This window comes from Trachinotus anak, unplaced genomic scaffold (assembly GCF_046630095.1).
Source record: "Trachinotus anak isolate AG129_WGS33_773 ecotype Australia unplaced genomic scaffold, CSIRO_AGI_Tana_v1 ptg000007l, whole genome shotgun sequence".
In the NCBI taxonomy this organism is placed as follows: domain Eukaryota; kingdom Metazoa; phylum Chordata; class Actinopteri; order Carangiformes; family Carangidae; genus Trachinotus; species Trachinotus anak.
In genome coordinates this window covers 11,397,820-11,409,994 of record NW_027273858.1, presented here as the reverse complement: position 1 = coordinate 11,409,994, position 12,175 = coordinate 11,397,820, and the positions used below count along the sequence as shown (strand labels likewise).

Below are 12,175 nucleotides of genomic sequence, written 5' to 3'. Positions count from 1 at the left end.
AGTTAAATGCTAACGTCAGCATGCCAACATGCTGATGCAATGAGAGCACAAATCCAGCTGAGATTAAAAGTTATATCGTTCCTATTTTCAAGTGTTTGATCATGAACCAAAGTACTGGGCAGAGAAATTTGAGCCTGATGATGGCGCTAGCTGGAGAGTTAAAGGACGAGCAAGGTAATAACAATCCTGAGGAGGAAAGTCGTGTGTAATGACAAAATATCTTTAATAACAAAATGTAAGTGACCCTTATCAAAAATGTTTAGGATACTATATGTGTTTATGTTAAAAAAAAAATATTGGTCAATATATTTTTATCATGATAGCCATGCTAGACAACACACGTTGTCCAGGGGATGAAGCCTACTGACTTTGGTGCTCTTCTGACTTTTCTTCTTGTGCCACCATGAGATTGGCATTTGTGGTTTTGTCAGTGCTCTCTTGTCAACCAACTAAGGCTGCTATTGTTAACCCCCACCATTATTTCTTGTTAGATATTAAGCAACATGCATGTGCCAATATCAATGTCATTGATAAGCTAAAACTCAGATATCAGCCATGCAGTTTATTGGCTGGACTCCACCAAATCTTCCATCATCATTTCACCACTGGCCCCAAGTAAATATTTTCCTTAAGCAATTTCTGTGATGCATGATGCACAAACGACAAGTAAGTCATATACATTTCTTTATATCTGTATTTTCTGAAATTAGTCATTCTTAAATATCATGCATTTCTTGTAAATAAAATCATCATATTGTGGATACTCAGGTGACTGTTATTTGGTGACATTGGTGTGAGGAAATATTATAACTACAGTTCCCTTTTTTTTTAAAATTAATTTTCTGAAAACATGTAATAAATAACATGTTATAACGCACATTTTAACAGCCCATCCTTAAGGCTTGTTTTAATTCTCATGAGGTACCGTTTCAAAGACATAAATCTCTTCTCTGTGACTTTTTCTCAGAGGAGCAGACCTTATTATTGGCTCACTTCTCTTGCCTCACCTCATTCTGCAGTGGTGTGCAGCATAGAGCTATGGGAAACCAGCAGAAATGAGATACAGACCCAGGTCTGCATATCAGCACTTCTAAAAGCACAATGCCTATAGAAAACTCTCTCCGCTGCCTCCTCGGGACATTGCTCAAGCCTCTCCGCTGTCAACTATTCAGTCTGGGAACTGTGAAATAGAAACCTTACAGTATGTTACAGTGTATGTAGGTCTTCTGGAGCTCAGGCTAGAGAAAGCTTGTCTTAGCATTGTAAAAACTGACAGTAACCAATCCTCTAACTGTCATTTCTCAGTTTCATATTACTGCGATAATGGAAATCAGTAAGAGTAATGTCCCAGTGGGTGAAACCTTGAATGTGCTTGCTGAGAGTGGGTATACAGATGTCTGAATACCTGATACCAACAGTCAGTCCTCTGGCTACCCAAAGGGACCAATCATTTTCAGCAACCTGTCCGCTTATACTAAATATTCCTGGTTAAAAACAAGCCATATGTAAGAGAACCAGGTGTAAATCCTAACACATGCATCCAGGAAGTGTAGTATTTTCTTGCCGCTGTAGCCGTAAAATCACTAAGGCTCATGTGTTAAATCTGCTATCATTTCATCTGATGCTTTTTGATTTACAAAGTAAAAAGTATGGGTAATTAATCTTGCTTTACTCAGCCGTCTAGCTCTATTTATGTTCCTTTACTATTTCAGTGGTCATACTTTGGGTAGTTTGTAATGGTTGTATACAGAAACACACACAGATAAATTACTTACGTAATGTAATTACAATTTGAAATTAAAACAGGTATTTCAGTATATTCAGTACATTTCAGTTCATATCAACTGATCTTTTAAATATTTCACATTGTTTTTTGCATGATTCTGGGTGAGAGTATCAACATTAAGAATTAATGATTCTTGTTTCAGTTGCATTTACTCCTTCAGATCTGTGCCTGTGGTAATCAAGCGAGGTATGAAACATTAAATCATGTATTTAAAAGACAGCAGTTTTGTTTAAAAAGGCATATGCATAAATTAAACATTTTTTCTTAAGTGATTTTGGATGTAATTAATTTCAATTTAATGATCCAACCATTAACAATTGCTGGATGAACAACTGAGATGTACTTTAGCACATCTCAGGGTCGCAGGGGTCCTCAGTTATAGTTTGCTTTGAGCACCTTGTAGTCTCCACACCCTTCTGACTTCTTTTTCTGTGGTGTTCAGTATCCTGAACACATTAACATCCTTTGTCTGCTGAAAGCGCTGCAACAGTCTCTGGAAAAGAGTCACTGGGATGCAGAAGTTGAGGTGCGGATAGGTCACTTTGGCAGCCAAGTCTCTCGTGTTGCTGGAAACGATACCTGCAAAACAGGATATAACAGTTAAAACTGCTAATACAGCAGTGCAGAAAGAGCAACCTGGTGTGTATAGCTGCCCCCCCCCCCCCACATATGGTGCATTGTTACAATTTTCTGTGGTCATCATATGCCCCCCACTGATCAAAAAGAGTACATGCCTTTGTAGATTTCTTACCAAGCAACTCTCCTGAGCATGCCCGCACCACAGCACCCCCACTGGCCCCTGCTTGTACAGCACAAGTAGTCTGAAGCATTATGGGCTGGAAATTCAATCTAATAGCTTTGGAGAGGACACCACAGGTCAGGGATGGACCACAGCTCCGACCCAACCCACCATATCCCACCACAACTACAGATTCACCTGTAGGAACAAAAACCAAGCTCCACAATCAATCTCATAGAAGTTTCAGTGCTGTAAAGAAACAGAGATCTCTTATGGCATGGAAAATGAAACAAGATGTTATTCTTAAATAGAGTTATACTGTTTTCACTAAACAAATGCAATCAAACCTGGATTGAAACTCTGAGCCATCTGAGGGACCACAGCCTCTGGGACAGAGCCGCTCAGCTGCACCAAAGCCAAATCATAGGGTGAAGATGCTTCAGTGGAAAACAGCACACCACCCACAAAATCATGGACTCTGTGAAACAGAATTTTTTTTCTAAATCAGTGCACACTATGATCTGAAATATTACAGCTTGCTAAAAGACCCTGAACCCACACAGATGTTTTCAATTATTCTTGAAACCTCTGTTCAAAGATGTTGGAAGTAGTTGCTTTTAATTAACGTGAGGTCATATAAGTCCCTGTCCTAATGAAAATGGTAAAGCTGCAAGTTTTACAGACCACATATAGCCACATATGGTGCAGAACCACATTTTTCAGGAAGACACATTGATGAATTTCACTGTGCAATTTTCTGGTGTGGTGGAACTGCATGAAAACTTAAGACTGAGGGAGATGTGCATGTACACAGAGTCCTGAGAAGATATCTGATCAGGTGAAAACACCTGTGGAGATGAATCAAGGGTGTGTGGGGCCTTTAAAGGGAACCAGCTAAAGTGAGAGTAAACCTAAAAACACAATAACATAGTTGCACAAATTAAGTGCAACTATTTGTGCAACTAAATGAGGTTTAAGTTTGAGGTTAATAGCAAATATCTACTTTTTTTCAAATGTCAGAGCAGGAAAAATACATTAATATTAGCAATAGCTGAATCCATTCAGGCGTTCGACTGTCAGGCCTCTGGTATTGTCCACAATGTCTTACCAGCATGATTTACTGGGACACTGGCACTGACACAATATAACAGAGCCTTTCAAATCAAATCCCTTCTTGTTCAGAAAAGGATGGACGTAGACATGGAAACAATGAATGTGTTGTCACCTGTCCCTGTGATGGAATTTCAGGGTGACTGTAGACTTCCCGTTGACCACATGCCGGCAGGTTAAAACCAGCTGAGAGGTGACAACAACCCCTGAGCCCCAGAACTGCCCACTGTCCACAAAGCACACAGTGGGGTATTTAACAGCTTTTGCCTCATGGGCTGTGGTGGACATGTGGAGGCCTGCCTCTCCCGGATGAAGCCCAACATCTCGCAGTGGATCTCGAGCACTCGTGCAGCGGACGACATTCCTGATGATCAACTGGACTGAGCAGACTAGAGTGAGGCCTATCCACTCGTTTGCCTTCCAGCCAAATGGAGACACGATCAGCCCAATGAGACGCACACTGTCTGCGCCTTCCACCACAAACAACCCACCACCCTCTGTGCCTGGCAAACAGCGGGCGTCTGTGAGGATGACAGCATTGTCCTCTCCGGCAAGGTTACTGATGATACCTTTGCTGAGGGTGCTGATGAAGAGGTCTAAGCATAGGGAGCCAAAGGGTGAACCACATGCAACAACTGGGCAGCCCTTCCGGAGAGATGAGCTGCTCTGCCACGGGATGGTCCCCGCATCTGGGCTGCTTTCGACCACCACACCTGTCTTGAGCACAGCAAACCAACTGAGGAAGTGGACATCTCTCATCAGCTCCTCATCCTCTTCGTCGCCATGGAAACGCCACTGGTCAGCCTCCTGGAAAACTTCCTGAAAAGCATCTTTGAACTCCAGGCAGTTAACCAGCATCAGCAACTGGGCTACAACCTCCCGCTGCCGTGTTGTTTTGGCTCTGGAGGGTGTGAACGCCTCTCCCCGGGTAGACCGGCTGGTGTCCAGATCTCGCTGAGCAGGAAAGCTGACGCGGATTTTAAGTTTTGCGCTGAAGCTGCGCGGCGGCAGGAACCTGAACTCACCGTCTGAGGAGAGGGCTTCATTGTCGGTAATAAAGCGTGAAAACGGCAGGCCGGCGCATATCACTGTTCCAGTTTGAGGATGGACAATAACTCCGCTGCAGCTCACAGGTTGCTTTGCCGAAAAGGCCTCTGATACCTTGACCACACAGCAGCATCTCTCTACCTCCTTTACCTCCATGCTTTGCAATTGACGTTAACTTTACCCATACGGTTTAGCAAATTGAAGACACGGATAAACCACTAAAAAGCAACACGTTACTAACAGCTAGAGACTGGTGGTGAGAAAACAAAACAAACCTCCACACTGGGCAGATAAAGTAAGCTAATACCGACAACTCTTAACTACAGTATCCTTCATTTTATCAGCGTTTACGAACTTAAATTGTTTCCAGCTTCCTGATTGTGTCTCATTGGTCAACGAAAATAGACGACACGTACCGATTGCTGTGATTGGTCAGAAGAAACACACACGAACAGCTCCTAGCCAATGGAAAACAAAGGAGGTGGGACTGACGTTGTTTGTTTTGCTACGCGGCGTCTCCCTCAGGGCTGTAGTTCCCACCTGTTCCGTTTGATAGTCAGCGTTTACTGTTTGTTTACTTTGTCGTACACCGGAATGCTTTGGGAATCAAGTAAGTCATCTGTAAGTGTATGGTTGCCGGTATGTTTTTATTCAGATATTCAGTTTTGTTTGTTTCTTCGTTGCTACTCAGCTTTTTGTAATGGTTCTTCTGTGTGAAGCTGTTGAACTGCAAAAATGTTTAAAAGAGGAGGTTGATTAATCCAACTGGCCCAGTGGCTCTTATGGTAACTGAGGCCAGAAATTCAGGGGTAAAGGGGGTAGTTAATGCTCTTTGATTGACAAGCCAGAGTTTGAGGGGCGTTTCTCACCATTATACCTGTTTTAATCAGGTGTAACTAAGGAGTTACCATCACTATGGAAACCATTAACTGCACCTGGGCACACACAGGGGATTCAGATCAGACTTGTACCCACACATAAGCACACACACACAGATAAACATGTACAGATACAACACACACAGAGAGATGCACAAACACACACACTCAATAACAAAAAGTACTTAATCTAGACCACCATAACAACAGCCCAGAGCACCAGTCATCCATTAATCATTGTAGTTTAGCTCCAGCTATTCCTGAAACAGCTCAGGCCATTCATAAAGCAATGCAGTTCCCTTAGCCATCCGTAACACAAAATTGTATTATGAAGCCCACACAAATGTTCGGCACTGCAAAAGTGACATAACAACGTTATGTTCACTTGACACACACACTCATCCCTTGTGAGCTTGACATAATTGCTTTACGGTAAGTCAACATATTTTGAGGACAATTAACAACATATCCACTGTTCACTAAGCATATATCTTGATAGTTGGATGAACTAAAAAGAATGGTTGTAAAAACAACATGCACTCAATGTTTTTTATGTACATCATAGGTAGTCACTTCAATAAAATGAAAACATAACTATATTTATTGAAGAAGACATGAAACTAGCAATTGAGACCATAAACTCATTAGGAAAATATACTGAGGTAATAAGTCAAATGAGAAGTAAAGTGATAAAAATTTCATCCCTTTCCTTTTTTTACATCTCATAATACTACTTCAACTGCTTCTTCATACAAATTCAATCGACAAAGCAGTTTAGCTTCAGCATGCACAGAAGCCAGTAATCCCAGGTGCATTTTCTAGTTATAATATATTACAGTAAAAATAGTGTGGTTTAATGATGTTTAAATAAAAATGAGTCAGACCAGAAAGATTTTAAAGTTCGTCAAAAATATTTATTATGCTCAAACTTCACACATTTAATGACAATATGACCTACTTTTTGTAACAGGTATATTACTTCAGAGCTCAATGCTTGATGTAACAAGGCAAGCCAATTTTATTTCAAAATATAAATAACACTTTATATACAAAATAATGTATAGTATTGCACTAAAAGGTCATTTCATGCATATATTTGCATGCCCTATTTTTAAGCACCATCAAGTACTCTCATAATATCACTGCATTGTGAGCAGCAACTAATCACAAAGTACTCAAGTCATTTCACAGCAAGTAACCATCATGAAAACAGGTAGTTCAGCATCCTCAGTCTGAACAAGTATGAGCTTGTTACATCACCTGGCTGTGCTGATGCAGTTAACATACACTGCAGTTATTTAACACTGTTCTGTGGTATTAAATAAAGCTTCTCACAGCAAAATGTAAGTTAATGCACTTGTGGTCACATTCATGAAATTGGCCTGTAGTGGTAAACCCTTCATCGATTAAAAAAACATGCAATCAGCAAAAATCTCAGTATCCTTGGAGGTAGCAGGCTACTGTATTAACGCTTTTCCCATTAACAAATATGGCACTAAATCACTGTAGCGCTTTCTAGAAAAAACTATTTTGTTCTTGAAAAAAACTGATGGAACTTCAAATTTCACCATTAGTTTGAAAGAAACTGAATAAATATACAGATATAATGTTTTATCTGTCCCAACAAAGTTTTGTTCATCCTTAACCAAGGAAGAGTAATTCCAAGCACAGAATGTTAACCCAAATGACCTTCACTGTAAGTCAACACCAACTTCTAAAAATAAACCCGGGTCAGGAACTGGTTCACAGCGATGACATGTTCTATATGGCGGACAGAATTTCCTACAGGCTTTAAGTGAAGGTACAAGCCACAGCATGAAGATTATTCTCCACACTCAATCTAAATAATGCAGACTGATGATTCGTAACGTATCTTTGACTCGCTGTGGTATACATATATATATGTGTGTGTGTGTGTGTGTGTGTGTATATAAATTGATATGACATTCAGATTTCTTAGAGCGCGTGAAGAAAACAGGATATATTAAAACAAAAACACTACCTGAAACACATTTCCTACTGGCACAGTCAAAGTCCTAAACACAGTATATTCTGTCTTTCTATGGCAGGTAGCTTTGTGTGGAACATGTTTCTTTCTGTGTGCACAGGCAGCATGGTAAATCTGGTTAAGGTTATTAAAAGAACATGAATCAGTCAATATACTGAGAGAGCCAGCGGAAACCTTCTCCATATCCTTGTCTCTTCAGCACGCTACACATGAAAACCTCCATTGGCCTCAAATTCAGCTCCTTCAGTGACACTTTGCCCTGAAAAGAAACAAAACCCAAAAGCACAAATGTTAAAGTAACAATTTTAATACACAACCTAAACATTTAAACATCCTTCCCTATGGACCCTGAATGTGTGCAATCATTATCTTCAGTTGTGAACTTTTCTGCATCTTGTACAACAGAGGGTGGAGCATAGTGTGATATCTGTAGAGCTGGAGCCTCATTATTTGCATCCTGCTTCCTTTCTCTCTCTTTTCTTGTCACTTTTGCCAAGAAACAGCAGGTGCTTAACAAGATTTACACTGATGATGAAAAATCTGCATAAGACAGTTAATGTGTCAAATGCCTCTCAACAGCGTATCATTTGCATCCCTTTGCAATTCTGATTTGAATTAGGAATTAAAGCAGTCTAGAATTTCCAACTATCTCAGAACAGCAGTTTGGGCATTAATACTTTTCTTCTGTGCTAAAAAGTAGGTAGATCTGGCCTTGTGAGATTTCTGAAGCTCATTAATGCTATTATGCAGTGAAAAAAAAACTTGAACAACAATGTACTATTTATCAGTCTTAAAGCAGAGAAGGGAGATTTTCTTGAACTATAGCAAAGACGCAGTTTTAGTGGTTCTACTACTTCCCACCATATAGGTGGATGCAATAACAGCACACAAAATAAAAAACATGATACAGTTCAGCTTTCAATCACATCATGTGTGCACTACCTTTCCAGTTGTATGCCCATGAAGACCAAACATTCCCCTCAGTGCATCCTCACTGATGGCCTCCGGACGGTCTATCTTATTCCCCAGGATGAGAACAGGTACGTTGGAGATGGTTTCATCTGTTAACAGGGCCTACACACAGGAAGTGTGATATGTTCAGCAAACAGATCATTCCTATCAGTGAAAGCTATAAACAAGCCTGTTGTGTGTAGATATCTAAGTATAATCATAATACTTACATCCAGTTCAACCTTAGCCTCTACTAGTCGCTCATGATCAGCACAGTCCACCATGTAGACTATACCATTTATGGCTGGAAGGTAGTTCTTCCAAATCCTTCGTGCTGTGAGAGCAACACAGTTTCAGTATTCATGTAACATACAAGTGGTAAAGTAGCCGCCAGTGCCACAAAGAGCATTTTCCTCAGTGCTACCTTGTGTATGCCCTCCGAGGTCAAATGTTGTAAAGGTCATTCCAGCTATGGTCAACTCCTCAGATGCTGAGGACAGAAAGGAAGCAGTGACTTTAGATAAGTAATAAAGCAAGAAACACAAGGCTGATTGCTGAACAGACAACATGTCAAATCGCTGGATGTACTTGGGTGTAGTGTTGGCACGTGCTGTCCTAGTCTGTCATCTCTGAGCATGTGCAGGAGTGTTGTTTTTCCAGCATTGTCTAGTCCAAGGAACACCAGCTTGCCAGTCTTCTTGTACAACCCTGATGAGAAAAAGAAACAAAATGATGGGAATTTGATATAGACTCATATATATTATCTCTGTCTACCCTACAGTCATCACAAACACTAAGGATTATTTTCTTTTATTTCTTCACATTCAGGAATGTCTGCGAACTTTTAATAAATCTGTATTATTGCACATTCATGCACATGGATTGGTATGTAGTTAGATAGATATAAATAGATAGTACCACTTACAGACTGAAAATCTGCACAGTTGTGATTATTTGGGCTGGAATGGATGAAATATACCAAAATGTAAACAGAAATACACAACATCTGGCTTTTGTCCATGTGAAGCCTTCAGGTGTCTTCAGGCTCATTGGTAAAAAAAAATCACTGTATAAATGTCATGCTTTGTGCTGTCTTCTTTGACTCAGGTATTGATTGGTAGTTTGTCTGTAGCCTTATATTGTCCTTGACCTGTACTGACAAAGACATAGACACTTATTCAGATCGAATTTTTTTTTTTTTTTTTTTTGGCAGAACATCAATTTCAATTTTTACACACTCAAAGACTTCTCCCTGTGTTTTATGTAACACATAGCGTTTTTCTACACTTACGTAACAGACTTCAGGAGTTGCCTTTATGGCAACATCTTATTTATGTATGTTATGACATGATATTTATGTAATTTGGACTGTATGCCAAATTGCAATTTATGTCGCATGTAAAAAAGTTGTGGTGGTTAAGGTTATAATAGTATAACACTGTTGATTTTTATGTTCATTACTTTACCTAATAATTGTAAGACGCTGCTGAAGCCCCTGTAGATCCAGTCAAATATAAAAGACATGTCTCTTGACTTCCTGAAACACAGAAAACTGAAAGTATTTATTATGGCACATTAAAGAAGAACACAGCCCTGGACACATGAGGTATCAGTTAGTGATTGGGTCATGTTCAACCTGCTGTCAGACCTCAAATAAGTGTCCTCTCCCCTCATTACATGAGCAAATGAAATCATGTTCCAGATAACAACACAGCACATACTGGCAAACAAGTATAGAATTTAATATACTATTGCAAAAGAACATGGTTGCATTACAGAACCCAGCACTGAAGCCCATTGTTGATCATTATTCCTGACCCTGGATTACTCTGCTGGTATGTGTAAGCTCTGTGTAATCGCACAAGCTTTAAAGCATGAAAGAAAGGAGGGCAAACCAAGCAACAAACAGGCTTTAGATGATTTTTTTGATGCTAGTTTGTTCTGCCAGCTGCCTCACTGAGTCACACTGGTCTATCTTCTGACTATTTTTATGACAGGTTGTGGCAAGGACACTTGATCTGGGCAGTCACCCCCCTGCTTTCCTCTCTCTCTCTTAAACACACACACACACACACACACACACACACACACACGCACGCCTGTCACTCTCTGTGGAACTGCTTGTTACAGTGAACGGTGAGGCCTTCAGGGTCTAAGGCTTCGAGATTTAACCAGCTGTTGAGTATTTTATTATACATTTGTTTCACCTGAGTCATATTTTTACACCAAACTTCATATATAAACTGTGGCATTTAATTCATATGGAGTTATAAATTAAATGCTATAACACAACAGGCACCGTATGCTCAGTGTACCCCCGAAAAAAATGTCCGTAGTCATGTAGCATCTGGCAGCAGGTTTCCATGCAAATCTCCCACCACTACTTCAAAACAAATACATATGAATGACACCATACAGCAGGCCACTGACTGAACTCCTCAGAAATGATTGTTCCTGTGATTTTCATGGTCACTGCCACACTTCGGCTTGTATCACATGTAGCTAGTGGTAACGACATCATCTGTCACAGAGCAAACCGGTGCAGATTTCGTAAACAACATGCGCAGAGAGGTCCGGGGTGACAACTACACCTGTAACTTTATAATGTCGGGAAGGTGGTCCCGCAAGCAGAAAGCAAGACCGGAGCACCGAAGTGGAAAACTGGAAACTTAACGCACAAGTTGCGCTATTACCTTGATCTGCTGAAGTTGTGAGCCCCCGTCCGTCGGTTTTTGGTCCAAGCTTGTCCCGTCGACTGACACGCAGCCTGCAACTTTGACAGCTAACCGGAAGTTACGTCACTCCGGCTAATAACGCGGGAGGAGCCGGACCACATGTCGGCAATGTTTTATCAGAAATGAACGTAACCTCTCTCTGATCTGTTTCACTTATGTAGTTTTATATGTAATTTATCAAAAAAATAAATAAAATAAAATAAAAATTAATGTTCAAGTCACGAGTGAAAATTCATGGCTCAAGAAAAAAACCTTTAGACTTAGACGCCCCTATTGACCCCTCACTAGACATATTTATTTCTCCATGCACCCAGAAAAACACCAGTGGGCTACACTAGACTTTTTTTTTTTTTTCCAAATCATCTTTTATTATCTTAAATGTGACTATTTGCTTCTTTTCTTTAAGAGTTAACCCATCATTTTTGGCTTTTTGACTGTTGGTGAGAAAGAAAATGTGTAAACTTGGGCATCAACGGATGATGGGAATGGAAATTCTCTCTGCCATTTTATAAACTAATCAGTGGATTGTTAATAAAAAAAATTTAAAAAAACTGGATAGCTGTTGGTTGCAGTTCACCTGTGATGGATTCTGTTAATTCCTCAACACACAAAAAAGTGAACCAGTTTGAATAAATGCAGTTTTAAAAACAAATGAGCTCAATATAAAGTCACGATGGTCTTAAAGGTAGATTTTCACAGCAACTACCAGGTTTTTTTTTTAAAGCCAACAACAGTGTATTCAATTTAACCTTTTTATATACAGTCTATGAATTTAATCATATGTGAAGCTGGTCAGTTTGTCCTGTGTGAATAACCCATCAGTTACACTTTAAGCCTCATAATGTAACAGAGAATATACATCCACCTATGTAAGTAAAATGCAAAAAAATGCATCACCCCACCTCTAAAACTGTGTTGCCT

The 12,175-nt window shown here is 40.0% G+C and overlaps 2 protein-coding genes across 2 annotated transcripts; both read right to left on the bottom strand.

Annotated features, from left to right (window-relative positions):
- Positions 1–1,763: 1,763 nt before the first annotated feature.
- Positions 1,764–5,065, bottom strand: tysnd1 (trypsin like peroxisomal matrix peptidase 1). The gene is made up of 4 exons (XM_071480485.1): positions 3,751–5,065; positions 2,873–3,003; positions 2,538–2,723; positions 1,764–2,365 (listed from the first exon to the last, which is right to left on the bottom strand). Exons 1-4 carry the CDS (start codon positions 4,836–4,838, stop codon positions 2,163–2,165), a joined length of 1,608 nt encoding a protein of 535 aa, XP_071336586.1. The 5' UTR covers positions 4,839–5,065; the 3' UTR covers positions 1,764–2,162.
- Positions 5,066–6,452: 1,387 nt separating this feature from the next.
- Positions 6,453–11,339, bottom strand: sar1ab (secretion associated, Ras related GTPase 1Ab). The gene is made up of 7 exons (XM_071480489.1): positions 11,213–11,339; positions 9,986–10,056; positions 9,108–9,227; positions 8,944–9,009; positions 8,750–8,853; positions 8,511–8,642; positions 6,453–7,827 (listed from the first exon to the last, which is right to left on the bottom strand). The coding sequence occupies exons 2-7, from the start codon at positions 10,041–10,043 to the stop codon at positions 7,711–7,713; spliced, it is 597 nt and encodes a 198-aa protein (XP_071336590.1). The 5' UTR covers positions 10,044–10,056; positions 11,213–11,339; the 3' UTR covers positions 6,453–7,710.
- Between the last annotated feature and the right edge of the window lie 836 nt (positions 11,340–12,175).

Bases quoted from the DNA above. Each gene is read 5' to 3' on its own strand.
- tysnd1 (XM_071480485.1), bottom strand. From the start codon at position 4,838: ATGGAGGTAAAGGAGGTAGAGAGATGCTGCTGTGTGGTCAAGGTATCA. The intron at 3,004-3,750 runs GTGACAACACAT...TCTGTTTCACAG, and splicing joins AAATTCCATCACAGGGACAG to AGTCCATGATTTTGTGGGTG. The intron at 2,724-2,872 runs GTTTGATTGCAT...TTGTTCCTACAG, and splicing joins GGCTCAGAGTTTCAATCCAG to GTGAATCTGTAGTTGTGGTG.
- sar1ab (XM_071480489.1), bottom strand. From the start codon at position 10,043: ATGTCTTTTATATTTGACTGGATCTACAGGGGCTTCAGCAGCGTCTTA. The intron at 9,228-9,985 runs GTAAAGTAATGA...TTTTCTCATCAG, and splicing joins CAGCGTCTTACAATTATTAG to GGTTGTACAAGAAGACTGGC. The intron at 8,643-8,749 runs GTAAGTATTATG...TCCTGTGTGTAG, and splicing joins AGGCTAAGGTTGAACTGGAT to GCCCTGTTAACAGATGAAAC.